The sequence below is a fragment of the Carettochelys insculpta genome, chromosome 17, assembly GCF_033958435.1.
Source record: "Carettochelys insculpta isolate YL-2023 chromosome 17, ASM3395843v1, whole genome shotgun sequence".
In the NCBI taxonomy this organism is placed as follows: domain Eukaryota; kingdom Metazoa; phylum Chordata; order Testudines; family Carettochelyidae; genus Carettochelys; species Carettochelys insculpta.
The window spans coordinates 22,844,232-22,859,798 of record NC_134153.1 but is presented as its reverse complement, the minus strand read 5'-3'; the positions used below and the strand labels follow the sequence as shown (position 1 = coordinate 22,859,798).

Here is a 15,567-nt window from a genome sequence, read left to right as displayed (position 1 = left end):
ATCAACCACCATGGGCTCAGCATCCATTGGTGTCTGATGCCTCCTCACTATTTCTTTCCATCCTTCCCTGTCCAGTGCAAAGTGGCTTTGTTTCTGTAGATTAGCTCCACACCAATCTACCATATCATCTTCCCATTTTCTGTAGGACCTTCCTCTCCTATTCGAACCGTTCATTATGCCGAATACCAGGGTCTTGATTTTTTGTTCGTTGTTCATTCTGCAAATATGCCCAAATAGCTGTAACTTCTGTTGTATAACCTTCTGCAGTAGGTTCTCTTTCAGCTGTATCTTCCTACATAATTCCTCATCAGTGACCTTCTGTGTCCATCCTCATCTCAGGATCATTCTAGAACAATTCCTCTCAAACGCAAATATCCTTCTCTTCTAATTTATCACCCATCTCACATCCATACAACATGCTGCTGAATAAACACTTTTTAAACACACTCGACTTTGTTCCTAAACTAATTGCTTTGCTTTTCCAGATCTTATCCATCACCTTCAAACTCACTCTTGCTTTTACTATTCTAGTCACTATTTCCTTCTTACAGTCTAGATCACATACATCATGTTGCTCCCCAGATATATGAACGTCTCTACTTGCTTGTAGTTTAACGAAATAACATTTCAGGCTTGAAGCTAAACACTAGAATTAGTAAGGAGTTGGAAATGGCATGTAGCTTTCAAATATTTTCCAAAGGAAACCCTTGTGTAGCAGGAGGGCAGTTGTGTATGGGATCTCTTCAAAGCTTTTCTGCTCAGACAACATTTCAAAAAGAAAACAAGTAAAATCAGTGAGGGACACACAAGGCCTGACTTTCAAAATACAACCACTCCACTTGTGCAAGAGTAATTCTGAGGGTGATCGAGCTTAAGTTATCTCTACACTGGCAGATTTAAAGTGCTGACAGTCACAGAGCTGCTCAGAGCACTACAGGGAAACTGGTGTTGCATGTCCACACCATGCTCCTGGTGACGGTGGAGCATGTCCACATTAGCAGCTCTTGCAATACCACGGACACCAGTGCATTGTGGTAGCATCTCACTATGCAACAGGCCCCTTGGAGCTTTGGGAAGGGTTTGCCATGCCACATGGGTCAGTGTCACATGATGCAGCTTTCCCAATCTGTTACATTGACAGCTGATTTTTAACAGAAGTCCGGGGGATGGGGAAGAGGAGAAGACACACACATTGGGCTTGTCTACACTACCGCCTTCCTTCGAAGGAAGGGTGGTGATTAGGGTGTTCGGAGTTTACTAATGAAGTGCTGCCGTGCATAGGTAGCACTTCATGAAGCAAATTCCCCCCTGCGGCAACTCTGAAGTTTTAAACTTCGAAGTACCAGCACGCGTACTCAAGGAGTAAGGGGACTTCGAAGTGGCCCCAGCACTTGGAAGTACCAGCAGGTGCACCACGGCTAGACGCATGCCGGTACTTCGAAGTTTAAAACGTTGGAGTTGCCGCGGGGCGCAATTTGCTTCACGAAGTGCTGCCAATGCACGGCAGCACTTCATTAGTAAACTCCCAACACCCTAATTGCCATCCTTCCTTCCAAGGTAGTGTAGACAAGCCCAGTGTGTTTTGGGAGATGTCAGCATGCTATTTTGTAAGTTCAATCAGGGCAGGGAACCTGTCCTGAGGCAGGGAGAGCAGGAAACCCCTGACATTTCGTCCCCCCACCCCCAACCCGCCCCTGCTCTTTGCATAGCAATCACTTTCACTCATACACACAGGTGCCTGCCTCTGTGCTAAAGAGCAGCAGCATATCACCCGGTTTGATCTGTGTCTGGGAGCAAATCAGCAGAGCATGCAGCTGTCTGAAACGGAGCTCTGAAAGGGGAGGTGTTCATGCCTGTACACCAGACAGTTGAGTTCAAACCAAGGAACAGAGGGGACTTGAGCAATTATGTGCCATTTCTGGAGGCCAGTCTGAATACAGCAGACAATTCAAGTGTCCACCCTGGGACCCCAGTGGTGGATCCAGAGTGCAGTAAGCTCTATGCTCCGAGTTCAAGTGAATTACCTAGAGCACAGAAGCAGCAGAGCTAGTGCACAGTAAATGCCTTGCCAGACTGGACACCTCAGGAGTTACAGTGCTGGGAGCTGATTTACTGGGCTGTAACTTTCCAGTGTAGACTTTTAGTCTGGCATTTTAATGCACTAAACTCTGCAAGTGCTGATGATGGCTCTGCAAATGATAATTCTGTCACCTTTGAAGACAACACATTAGCCTGTGCATCTGTGACATGAAACACATAATGAGGGGTGTGTGTGTGTTCCTGCGCACACAGCTTTTTGGTTTTCCCAAGTGAACTTCTTGTAAACAAATTTATCATCTATTAAACTAGACTGGGAAGAGAAATATTTTTAAAAAACACACAAAGTAAATCATGTTTCTTTAATAACTTTTGGTTAGTCCACCTCAGACTAAGAGATGTCCGTGTCTGACCTCACTTCTGAGAAGTGTTTAATACCACACAGTATTTCTTAGATTCAACTGCCAAGCAGATCACAAGCAGTTAAGGGATTGAGGCAGGATTCATGACGTGCACTTACCTATCACATTGCTGCATTATGGATATTTCCTTTATGATCTCCTGCAGGTCGGACTCAACAGGAACCTGCTTAATGGCAACAACTTGACCTGTTTCTTTGTGAATAGCTTTGAATACGCTGCCATACGATCTGTAATAATCAAAATGTGAAATAATAAATACAACCAATATAGCATTAGAAACTGGCACTTTCTGGTTTACGCTTAGAGGTACATCAAAATCGGGGGGGGGGGGGGGGGAGGAGGGGAGGAATGCTGTTTAATAACCTCTCCTGCTAAGAATATTTTACTAGGTGATTTTTGAACACTGAACAACTTAGACATGAAAAAGAGGAGTATTTGCAAAATCTGTTAACCTACAGGTGTTATTAGTAACACTGAGAAAGAAACAGAAGACATGTCAATCACCACATTCCTTATAACCTTAAAAGTATCTTTTTACCCAAACTCCATCGAACTCATTTCTCTATTTTATTTTCAAAATACAATAAAACCTTTGGTATCCAGCATGGTGGGGGAATGGGGAGTGCTGGTTAGGTAAATATTCTGGTTAAATAAAAGTTTAGAGTATGAGGGGCTGGGGGCTAAGGCAGGGGATGGACTCTGGACTGGGGGTGCAGGCTCTGGGGTAGACCCAGGGATGAGGGATTTGAGGTGCGGTGGAAGGCTCCAGGCTAAGGGGTTTGGAGTGCAGGGCTCAGAAGACGTTTTGGGAAGCCAGATCCAGGCAGCACTCACCTCAAGCAGCTCCATGCAAGCGCTGCACACTGCTTCTGGCCACAGCAGCTGTCCCCACAGATCCAATTAGTCAATGGAAACTGCAGAGCCAGCACTCAGGGCAAAAGGTAGGACAAGTATACAGAGCCCCCATGGCCATTCCTCTACCCAGGAGTAAGGACATGTCGCCACTTCCAAGTAGCCACCTCCCCCCGACACACACACCATCTAGACTACAATGACAACCTGACTGTCACTGTAAATCAGAAATGAGGTTTACAAAGCTTTTCAGTTGGTATAGGGCTGGATAACACAGCTTTTACTAACAACAAGCAGTACTAGGGTACCTTAGAAATAAACTTAATAGGTCATGAGCTTTCAAGGGTAAAACCCACTTTTTCAGATGGAAATGGAATGGAAAAACAGAATCCAGGTTTCCTATAGTGGGCAGAGCAGGGAGTTATCGATCACGAGTGGGACCAGTTAATGAAGCAAATTAAGTTGGATATGTCTTGCTCCTGTGAATATCAAAGATTGGGAAGTTGGCCTTGTGATAAATAAGCCAGTTAAGCATTCCATTCAGGCCAAGGTGTTCAACTTGTAAATGAATTCCAAGTCAGGTGGCTCTCTCTGTAATCTTGTAGTAAAACAATGGCTACTTTTGTAATCCTTTATTGATGTCCAGGGAGGTTAAAATGATCACTTACAGGTATGTGGCTGTAGTTATTCTTGAAGTCAAATTTATGTCCATTCATCCTATAGTGCAGAGACTACCCAGTTTGTCCAATTTACATGGCAGAGGGGCATTACTGCCACATGACGGCATATACTACATCAGTGGACGCACAGGTGTATGAGCCCCTGATGGTGGGGCTGATGTGGTTAGGTCCTCTGAAGGCGTACCCTTAACTGAGGTATAGTCTATGTTAACTGGCCTGTATCAGTGCTCCCTGTTAGATGAGCGCTTGGGTAGCCAGCCAGGAGAGAGTCAGGTGCCACCCAGCTGATTAGCAGAGCACCCACAGCCACCCACCTTGGGCATCATGTGTTTCTATTGGCGGTGCACAGCTGCACACGCCTCAGTGCACATGAAGTTCATTCTGCCCAAGGATGAAAAAAGTAGAACACGGTTCTACGTAGGTTTTTATACTTTGCTCGTCATCACAATATTGGTGCAACATGCCTAAACTTCTGTCACATGTTAGTTCCCTCATCCTCTCCCCAGCTCACACACAATGTCTCTTGTTTTGGTTATATTTTTCTGTTTGTTTAAATAACCAGTTGCTACATGGTTATGTTAGAAAAGACAAGGTGAAATAAATAAGCCTTGAACTTGGAACAGAAGATGGTGAGATTTATGATAGCCCTTAGTGTCTGAGGGAATTGATTCCAGTGTCTTGGACTAAGACGAGACAGCTCCATCTCCCATCAATTAATTTTATCCTTATTGTTGGAGAGTTCCATTGTGCAGAGGTGGGAAGCTGTCAACCACAGTCCTCATCCCAGAGTTTAGATAACCCTGAATTATACTACGTACTTTTATATATATGCACATAGTTTCACATAAGTTTTATATTTTTATGCTTAAAATTATGTTTTAATTTTTTGCAAATACAGTACAGCTACAATTTCCTGTAACGCATGCAGAATAGCTCTTGAGAAATGAATGGATGTCATGGCAATAAACTTGCAGGAACAAGGGAGAAAACCAACCCTTTGCTTATATAGATCTAATTCATTAAATACTATGCGGGTATGCAGGTTCTCTCAGACTGAAGTAAAGCACTGCAGCCAATTCAACAATGCAGGAAATATAGGATAACGTGTAAAGGGCTTTGTTCCTAGATGAATGAAAAGCAGTAAGGATTCCCAAAAAATAATGCTACGACCTTAATATAGAGAAATCTTCAAGGCTTGGTGAAGACATAGCATAGCAAGTCTCTGCATTTCACAGCTGAGTTCTTGTTACCTTACAGCAAACATTATACAGGTTGAGACTCCCAAAACCAGCACTCTCTCATCTGGCCAGCAGGACCATGGATGTTACTGGACCAGAGATACTGGGGTGGGAGGTCAGTAGGGAGATTCTGGCTGCCTTGGGCAGGGGGCCCCAACAGGGCTTGTCCCCCTAGCAGAGGCACAGCCAGCCAGAGCTGGCCTCCACAGGGCCGGGTCTGCACCTGGTACCTGTGGAACTGGAGTTGTGCTGACGGCCTGGCTGGGGCCAGAGCCAGTTTCTGCGGGGCCAGGGTTGGTCTCTGCAAGGCTGCAGTCAGAGTCAGCCAGCCAGCCAGCCACTGGCTCTGGGGGGCCTTGCCAGCAGCCCAGTCAGGGCTGAGCCAGCATCACATGGCCTTGGCCATGGCTGTGTCTGGATCCAGCACTCGCGGGGCCTGAGACACGTCTGGCAGGCTGGCCGGGCAGCTGGAGCTATATCCACAGCCAGGTCAGTGTCAGCCCAGCAGGGCCTGAAGTCCAGGCAGTAGGTAAGGGGGCCCTGGGGCTGGAACTAGGGATGTTGGCGGGGCCGGGGGGGGCAAAGAGAAGCCAGCAGCAGACTGGGTGGCCAGAGCAGGGGACCTCCCTTCATCCAGCAAATTCCCTCATCCGGACCCAGTCAGGTCCCGAGAGAGGTGGACCCTGTATAGGCCGTTCTGAGATAAAGTAAAATTAAAAGACAAATGAGAACTGAGATGTGTTGCCCTATACACCAATATTAAGTTTTTCTACAAAATCAGGGTATTTTGTTAAGCCTCTCACACTAAAAATTAAATCACTTACTGCTACAAAGAAAAGGAGCTGAAAAAAATATTTCCTTTGAAACAGAAGGGCTTAGGACAAACAAGTTTTAAATGTCTTATAAAACTGTAAATAATCACAAAAAGCCTATCACTTGTCTTTCTTCTCTGAGGCTTTCCATTTTCATCTCCAAATTTCTCCACCAGCACTTAAGTGCCCACAACAGCTATCATAGTATCCCTAAAGCTTGTCCATTTCCAGGGATATACTGTAATTCAAATAGACCAACTCTGTTCTAGCTATCTTGATGAAGAAAAACTTTTCAAGCAGAAGTTTCTAGATCAAACACAATGCTGAATTCTGAACTCCTGACAATTATTACAGTTTTAGAATTTTACACAGCACTTAACTACAGGCCAGTTAGTAAGAATTTACAATCCATTACTTGTGCCAGAACTACCTATTGCTACTGTGCACAAATGTAGTGTTAGTTTCTTGGGTACATCTTGAAATAGTTTCTCTAAACTCAGTCGCATATTTGTCTCTCATGGATTTGGTCAACATCTCTTACACATATATAGGCACAGTATAAGATTTTTAAAAAGTGCCTGAGCATCAAAATGCAAGCCAATCTCAATTTCTATAGCTTCAGTGTGGTAGCCTGTTAGTCAGTAGCTTCACAAATAACAAGCAGTAGCACATTAAAGACTAACAAATTAATTAGATAATAAGATTTCATGGGTAAGACCTGAAGAATATGAAGCGTTATCTGAAGAAGTGGGTCTTACCCACCAAAGCTCGTTATCTAATAAATTTGTTAGCCTTTAAGGTGCTACAGAACCGCTTGTTATTTCTCAATTTTTATCAGCAACGAAGGGTCCTGTGGCACCTTATAGACTAACAGAAAAGTTTTGAGCATTTTGCGTGTTAGTCTGTAAGGTGCCACAGGACCCTTCGTTGCTGTTACAGATCCAGACTAACACAGCTACCCCTCCGATACTTGACTCAATTTTTATGTTACTTCTAGTTAGCATCTTCACCTCATGTCCCACTGAACTTCTAACAAGAGAGTCTAAGACAAAAAGGAGAATGTTTTAATTTCAGTTTTCATTATTCAGCATCAATAAAGTTCTTCCAAAACTCTCCACTTGGAGCAGGGAAGAATGTTTTTTCCATCCTACACTTTGTGGGAAATATGCCTCTCCCACTCTTGTTATGCTAGTGTTACGTATGTTTTGCTTGTCTCATTTACAGTTAATTGCTCGTTTTTCTCCCTCAATAAGGAGGTGATGTTTTCTAGCGATGGCTTGTATATTCAAAACTGGGCAAACAAAAAGGGTTACTATGGATAACATCCAACAATTGAAATGGTCATTTTTATTCTCAATAGCTTCATTCTGCTTTTATTCATTTTATGTTTTATATTTTAATGCATGGACTAAGAGCTGATAACAAAAATGTCAGATAATCTACAACAGCTTATGTTTTCTGAGTTCCAATAACTTCCATTAGGAACAGTCGCTGTTTCTAGAAATGGTAACAGTCAGCCAGCAAGCCTCATCCTAAACAGAGGCTTACCAGTTATGGTTAACCATCATTGCAGGTAGGTGGCTCCTTCAGTGCCATGGGGCCCGCCACAGGCAGGAAGGGAAGGGATGTGCTCCAGCCAGGCAAGGGCTGCCCTGATCTGCAGCTAAACCAGGAAACCCTCCTCGTTTAATCAATTAACTCGTTACACTTCACATTTAACTGGTTAACTAATTAAACTAGATTTTATATCCCTAGTTCTGTCTACTTTGATTCACAGTTAGATCACTGCTGAAAAGTATCCTTAAAAATGCAGCTCCAAAGCCACAGTCCCTTTACTGTATCTTCATTCAGTGAAACCCTCGATTTAACGGACCATGATATAATAGACTTTGGAAATAACAGACGCTGTCTGCCCGCCCCCATCCCCATTAAATAAATGCCAGGGACTCACTAGCGCCACTGCCGGGCCTCAGAAAGCTGCCAGAATGGCGGAGGCTGCCAGGGCTGGAGAAGCCACTGTAGCAGCTGGGGCCACTGGGGCCAGAGGACCTGGGGGAGGGGCAGCGGCAGGATGCAGGAGCTCTCCTACCCCAGCCCCAAGTGCGTGGCGCATGTCTGTGCCCAGCCACCGCTTTTGCCTGCAATGGTGCTGAGCAGCAGCCATGGTGTCAGAGGCTGCTGCTGCCTGCTGGCTGGCTGGGGCAGCCACACTCTACCTTTATGCAGGCAAATCGGACCCGAGGGGCTGGAGGAGCCGCAGTGCTGAGAGCTGCAGAAGGTGGAAGGAGCCAGGTCGAAATTCAGCTCCTCTTCTGGTAATTGGGAGAAGAAGATGGAGGTGTGAGGGGAAGGGAAGCGGGGGCAGAAGACAGGAGTGAGTGATGGGCTGGGAAGGTCAGTGCCCCATCACACATAAGAAGCATTCAGATATAACGGACTTTTGGCATTAACAGACTAATGGGGGAAGGGGTATGCGTTAAATTGAGGGTTTACTGTAGTGAAACAGCTGTAGGTATATCTAAAACTCGTTCTGATATTAAATAAAACAAAGATGGTTCAGCCATATTTAGCTAGTGAAGGCATTGTATTTCCTGGGAGTTTCCCATTCACACTTCTTAAGGGAGACATTAAAAGGTGAGTGATTGGAGGAAAGGCAAAGGGTATGGTTTCCTATTTTTCAACTCTTTACTTTGCAGCACCGCTATTATTAGTTTCTATTAACAGTTGGTGCTGCTTCCTTCTTCACTCCTTCTCTGCTTAATCCTGACAAGCAAGGTGTTTCCAGCTCAAACAGTGGGGTCACTGCTACACCACAAAGAGGTGTTTTCCCATCTCCAACAAAAACTGGTATTTAAATGCTACTTTGAGCCTAAGCAAATCCACATTGTTAGACTCCTGTTTTCATGTGGAAAAGTCTTAACGCAATCAAAACCAAAAATGCTTTCCTTTAACAATTTAACAAAATGAATTAAAGAAAAAAATTGTTTATATTAGGGCTCGATCATCCAAAGAAATATGCTACACTTAAGCTAGAATAAAGAATTGTAGATTTTACTTCCTGTCACCATTTTTTACTGTTCCTCAATTTAAAACAGGAGTTTACAGTCCTTAGATTTTAGATTTAGATGTATTCCAATGCCAAGAACTACATTAAAATTCCACCTGCCCCCGATCCAAACAAGATTTTTTTAAATGGTTTTCACAAATAGCCATTACATGTAATTGTTCTTAGAAAATGCAAAGAACATAAACCTGTCCAGACTCACCCTTCTCCCAGCTTCTCCAGTACATCAAATACTTCTTCTGGTTGCTTGGTCAAACTATCTTCATCTAATTTCTTTAGCTGCCTATACAAATAGGGATGTAGAAATGAAGAAATTTAAGATTCTGTAATTTCATTATTTATGAGAACAGAACTTTAAAGTAAAATTAACAAATTTACAAAAATGCATTTTATCTTAACATTATACAATTTAATCTAGTTGAGGAGTAAAATAAGTGGTTAGATGTACCATGAAGTAAACTGCATTTAATCCTATCCAAATGCCTGGCTGGGCTTACTATTATAAAAGGTCCGAGTCTAACAGTGGGGCAGGGTTTTATCACAAAGATCTACATTTCCTCTCAGTGGCAGGAAACAGTCAAATGCCTGAAGTATCCGAATATATCCAGGATCATTTCTGCACTAATTTGAACACCATGATATCAACACTTATTGAGCAAATTTTCAACAAGCTTGAAGTCTTGTAACCCAGGACAATTTAGAAAGAAGTTTGTAGCAAGAATCCAAACAGACAAATATCTTAATCTAACATATTTTATGCTTTTTTATTGTTGTTGTTATTTGTGGTGCACAAAAAGGTTAGATGGTAGGGAGGTTTTTTCCTTGCTTATTTTTCATATTAGAAATTCATCTCTTGTACATCTTGAAGATTACAAATCACTGGAAAATTGCTAGGATAGTGACTTCAAATAAAAAAGAAAATCAGTGGAACGGAGCAAGAAAATTATTTTTTTAATCAGACTAGCTTAAGTTTCCTCTTCAAAAAAAAGGTACAACACTTATAGATGTAACACTTAGGAGCAAAGATGCCATTGTAAAAGATTCCAAAAGGCCTTTGAAAAACTTTTCATTCATCACAATGCAGCAAGAAAAACACGAAGCTGATCTTCGCAGTTTACCTTTACCAAAAGCCACATACAACCTCTATGAGGTTCCAAACTGTCCTTAAAGACATAAGCTCCAAAGTCCGATCCTTCACAGTCCACTAAGTAACATTTAACAGCCCTGCAAGGAAATATACATTGCCTCCATTGCAAACTAAAAGAGCACAGCTGTGGTCCCAGAAGACAAGCATGACCCCAGTTATCAGCCAATTTTGATTCCCGCTGGAGCCATGGTAATGAAAAGCATGCCTATAATTTACACAGAGATCTGTTCATTTCTATAAGATGGGGTTAATCGACATCAAGACAGCAAATACTAGTTTTGTATTTGTGTAACTAATGTCGCTCATCAGTCGCTATTTAAAAAAATTGTAAAAGCTTTGATGAAGCTTTTGATAACAAGGAATAGTTATTTTCATTTTCATTTTCTATTATTTCTATTATGTTTATATAAAAAAGAAATATAGCAGCTCATGAGTTATGTATACTTATATACAAACGTAATATAGCAGTATGCTCATGTGTTACGTACAATGGCTTCCTGAAATGAAGAAAATATTACAAACAAGCAGACTCAGGAAATGGCGAAATACTGAAAGTAGTCACTAGCTTCTTTGTAAAGATAAGCATTAAACCAACAGCATGTTACTTGTTCTAAGGGGGTGGGGGAGATCAGTAGATAGTCACCACTTAAAGCACCATTTCCAAGCAGTGTGAAATATGGAAATCTAACGGGCAGATAATATAATAAAAGAAGTGTCTTGCATGTTGATTAGTAACAGAGAGTAAGCCGTGCTAGTCTATATACTATCAAAACAAAAAAGCAGTAAAGTAGCACTTTAAAGACTAACAAAATAATTTATTAGGTGAGCTTTCGTGGGACAGATCTGTCCCACGAAAGTTCACCTAATGAATTATTTTGTTAGTCTTTAAAGTGCTACTTTACTGCTTTTTTGTTTTGATAATAAAAGTGTCTGATATTAGCCAAGCCATAAAACATCAAGATAGAAATTTAGAAATTCCAAGCACTTCACAAGCTCAAAAGAAGCCAACTCAAATTCTAATTTCACTTACACCACCAAAATACTCAGATCCTGAACTAATTCAGAAATTCAAGTTTTATTTAAGCATTACTAAAAAGCTCTGAGTCAATGATGAGTGATCCCATCCCTGTACTTTACCATGTGCAATTTTAGAGAGGATTAGAACTACAAAACTAGTAGCCCTGTGTGGACATGAACACTCCAGTCTGGGTCAAGTACAGTTAAATGTTTGCATAAACAGTTATATAATAAATGGACACATTTGTACTGATAGAAATGTTACTCTCTCGTTTTTAAAAGAAACAAAAACAACAAAAAAAAACAACTATCTATGCCACAGAACAAAGGAAGCTGCCTCTTTGGTCCATCACTCAAATATACCGTTAGAAGCAGCTGCAAGCCACCGATAGTATTTTGACAAACTGAAACTTCATTCAATTGCTGGGATGCCGCTAAATTATTCCCTATCTTGGGGTGCTCAAGTACAGCCTGCAGTGAAATGATAGGAAGATAACACCTTTATTCAATGATTTCACTGAGTTCCTAAGATATAACTAGCCTTCACACCCAACAGGCATGACTGTACCTGACAAAAGAAAGATAAAGAACACTGAGGGACATAAGTAACAGAATACGGGGATCTGTTCACAGCTGTTAAGAATAAATATCTTGTCATGCTAATTAGCTTGCAATGCAACTAAACATTTCGACCATTAAATTGAACAGCCAGGAGAGCAAAGAATTAACATGATTTTATTTTTTGCCAAATACACAACCATTTACTGATGTATGACTCATTGTTAGGAAGGAAAGACATACTAGCAATTAGACATCTATTTCATTATTAACTAATTATGCCCAATTCCACCGCCCAAATCCATTAAAAAGCAACCTGACAGCACACTAGCAAACTTGACATCTTTTAGCACGAGCCTTTTTTTGAGTGTCTAACATATGCTACCATTTTTCAAAAAAAAAGGTTTGAGTCATTTGTTTTTCCACAACTTGATAGGGTTTCCTCAAAGGGTGGAGGCCTAGTTATGCTAAAGTTTTTTTCATGAATTCTTCTCTGCCCACCACTGAACTAATCTACTGACAAAAAAAAAAGTCAACGTTTTAATACTTTCAGACTTCAGCCCACAGGAGTCTCTTTAAAGCAACTGGATGCTCCTTGTTCATTCAAAGTGTTGCCATTGATTGTATTCTTCCACAGGTAGTCTAGATCTCTCTGTTTTGTCTAAGGTTCTTAATCTTTCAAATGGCCATAAGAACACTGTATGCAGACCAAGCAAATCTGGGCTAAAAGATGAACCTGTGTGATATCTCGGGGGAGATGGGCATGGAAACAGCAAGTTACCACATCACCCATAATGGCCACCACAACAAGCTGGCAGAATTGTTTCCAAGTTATTTTTAAAGTGCCTACCTTCTTGACTTCTAAGTGCTTACTTGTTGACAAAACATTGCAGTTATGAAAGGTATGATGGAACAAATGTCTAACAATAAAAATCCTCCAGATATTCCCTTAAGAAAATGAATTTCAGTTTCACGATGCACAGAAATGTGGACTGAAATTTACTTGTGACTAACCAATAGGACAGACATAGCCAGTTATTCCATCGTGTAGCACAGAATTCAACACCAAAAGGAAAGTCTCTTGGTTTGTTGTCCTCCATGAAATAATTTAGCAATTCCAAGCAAAATACTTTCCTAATTAACTGATGTTCCATGCACAAGAGAAAGACTATACACATAGCAATATGCCAGCCAGTATAGTCTTCCTACTGGATTACAACAAAAGGGTACAATAAGATACCAGTTTTAGTGTGTTTCATTATATAATTGCGCCCAGGGTATTTGAAATTGTTTTTTCTTGGTACCCACTAAATCAGAACATTATGATTTTTTTTTAGTTTCTTTTTAATACAATAAACATTCTCAAAAGGTGTTATAGATAATTTATTTGGTCTCACACTGTGATTTTGGGTGTCTGTTTAGACTGTAAATGCTTCAGGACAAGACTTTTGATTCTTCTACCATAATGAAGATAGTTACAATTTTAATATACATGTCATGTCTGAAAGACATATGGCTTTTGTTTTCAAGATTACATTATCATGTCTCCAGTCTGCTAGGATAGTGTCTTCAACTTTTGTTTGCCAGAAGCTAGGAATGGGCAATGGGTTGGATTACTTGTTGATTACCTGTTTTGTTCGTTCCCTCTGCAGCACAAAGGATCGGCAGTAATCAGAAAACAAGATACTGGACTAGACCTGATATGGCCACTCTTTTATTATGCTTACCACATTTACATCATCAAGTAGTTGCAGTTATTCTAGATTGCATCTTTGTTTTATAATATTTTACCTACTGAAAAGTCTTGAACTCTTTCCCAGCTTGATCCTAGTCTAAGCTTTCTGGGACTTACAGTTTTGCTAAGGTTCCTAAAATAATGCTGTTACTAGTCTGAGTAAATTGACGGAACCCATGCTTAATGTTAAATGTAGCTAATCCCTCTTTAAGAAAAGGAAATTTTGGAAATTAATGTATTAAAACATGATATTAAAGATTGAAAATTGTGATGCTAATATTTTAGAAGACATTAGTGCTGGTCATGGGCTCAACAAAATTCATAAATACAACTGTTGTCTTTGAAACCACACACAAATCTATTTGACAAAAATGACATTTCTTCCCACAGATTGTAAAGAACAAACTCCTACACCTTGTTTTGGATGCTGCATGCTTTACCTTAGGGAAAAACAATAGAATTTGCTACTCCATTATCTAAATCTTTCCCTTCTACCCCTAATGGATGCAATGTACCCTACATTGCTATGTATTCAATAAGCTCAGCCTTTTATCATTTACCCATGTAATTATTACATTTGGGCTCCCTTCACTTTCCATTTATTTCCCACCATTTTTTTATCCCTTCTCCATCAATTTCTAACACCCCCACTACAGTAGGGTAGTGCACCAATATTAGTGAAGCTATAGTGACACATGCGGCTTCAAGGGATTTTTAGCCTGTGGAGAAGAGTCCTGTGATGCTGGTTGCTATGTCACCCATCCCACGGGTCCCTGCTCTCCCTGGGAAAAGCTGGTATATCTAAAGGATGAGTCACCCCAAACCTGGGCTGATTTTAGTGGGTTTAACCTTTCAGTGGGCAAAATTTTTATTTACGTTTTCCACACCATCCCCACACTAGCTAGTCCATCTCATCCCCAGCCTCCCCACAACCAAATCCCCATTCCCTCCAGCCTTCCCCACACCCACACAACCCCACATCCTTGTCTTCCCCACACCAACCCACTACCTTCAACCCCCAGGCTTCCCTGCATGAGCCAACCCGAGCCTCCCCCCACCAACCCACCCCCTCATCTCCCAGTCTCCCCCACATCAACACACCCCCTCATTCACCTCCACACCGACCCCCCCCCCCCCAGCCTAGCCCCGACACCCCAAGCCGGGGTCTCTCACCGGCGCGGGTTGCGCAGCTGCACGGTCTCCATGGCACCCTAGCGAAGCCGGGCAGGGGACACACTCATTCCGCCAGGGCTCCGGCCGCTCACTCTCGGCGCTTTTCCAATAGCACTTCCGCTTCACTTCCGCCTCCCCTGCACAAGGGGCGGGGCCGCCGTTGGATGGACTCCTAGAAGCTGGCGGCACCGCCCGCCTTCCGCGGCAGCAAGGGCGGGGTCCTTCCACTGGCTCCGCCCCCTCCCACCCCGCTCAGAAGTCCAGTTTCCGCCGTATAGGAGGCGTTGGCGTGAGCCCCGAGGCAGTGCGTGTACTGAGAGCTGGGGCCACAACTTCCCAGCAGCCCCACCACCTCCCCTCTATTTGCATACTAATTTGCATATATTTAAATATCCGATCCAGTGCGTGTTAGTCTGATTGCATTGGACAATCCCTTTGAGGCTCCAAACCCCTTTTGATCTCTGCCCGACGAACTGCCCCCATCCCTTTGTGCTGTGCCCAGGGAGTTGGACGTAGAGCCCAGGCCTTTGATTTCCCCACCAGTGTCAACCCTCCCGGCAGTGTGTGCCAAGCCTCCAACCTGTTAACATCCAAATATAAGATTGGCCATGCTGGGACAGCCCGAAGGTCCATCTAGCCCAGTATGCTGACAGTAGGCAAGGTCCGGTGCCCCAGAAGGAATTAACAGAATAAGTAATCATGGCGTGATCTGTCTCTTGTCACCCATACCCTGCTTCTGACACACGGAGGCGAAGGACACTATTCCTACCCATCCTAGCTAATCGCCATTGGTGGACCTATCCTCCATTAATTTATCCAGCTCTTTTTTCAA

At 42.4% G+C, this 15,567-nt stretch overlaps 1 protein-coding gene across 1 annotated transcript in view; it reads right to left on the bottom strand.

Moving 5' to 3' along the window:
- Positions 1–14,833, bottom strand: part of STK4 (serine/threonine kinase 4) — an 89,442-nt gene extending 74,609 nt beyond the window's left edge. Inside the window, exons 1-3 of the mRNA XM_075011821.1 lie at positions 14,736–14,833; positions 9,308–9,388; positions 2,558–2,686 (exon numbers count right to left, since the gene is read on the bottom strand). Coding sequence (XP_074867922.1) covers positions 2,558–2,686; positions 9,308–9,388; positions 14,736–14,767 — 242 coding nt within the window. The 5' untranslated portion in view covers positions 14,768–14,833. The remainder of the gene's footprint in view (positions 1–2,557; positions 2,687–9,307; positions 9,389–14,735) is intronic.
- Between the last annotated feature and the right edge of the window lie 734 nt (positions 14,834–15,567).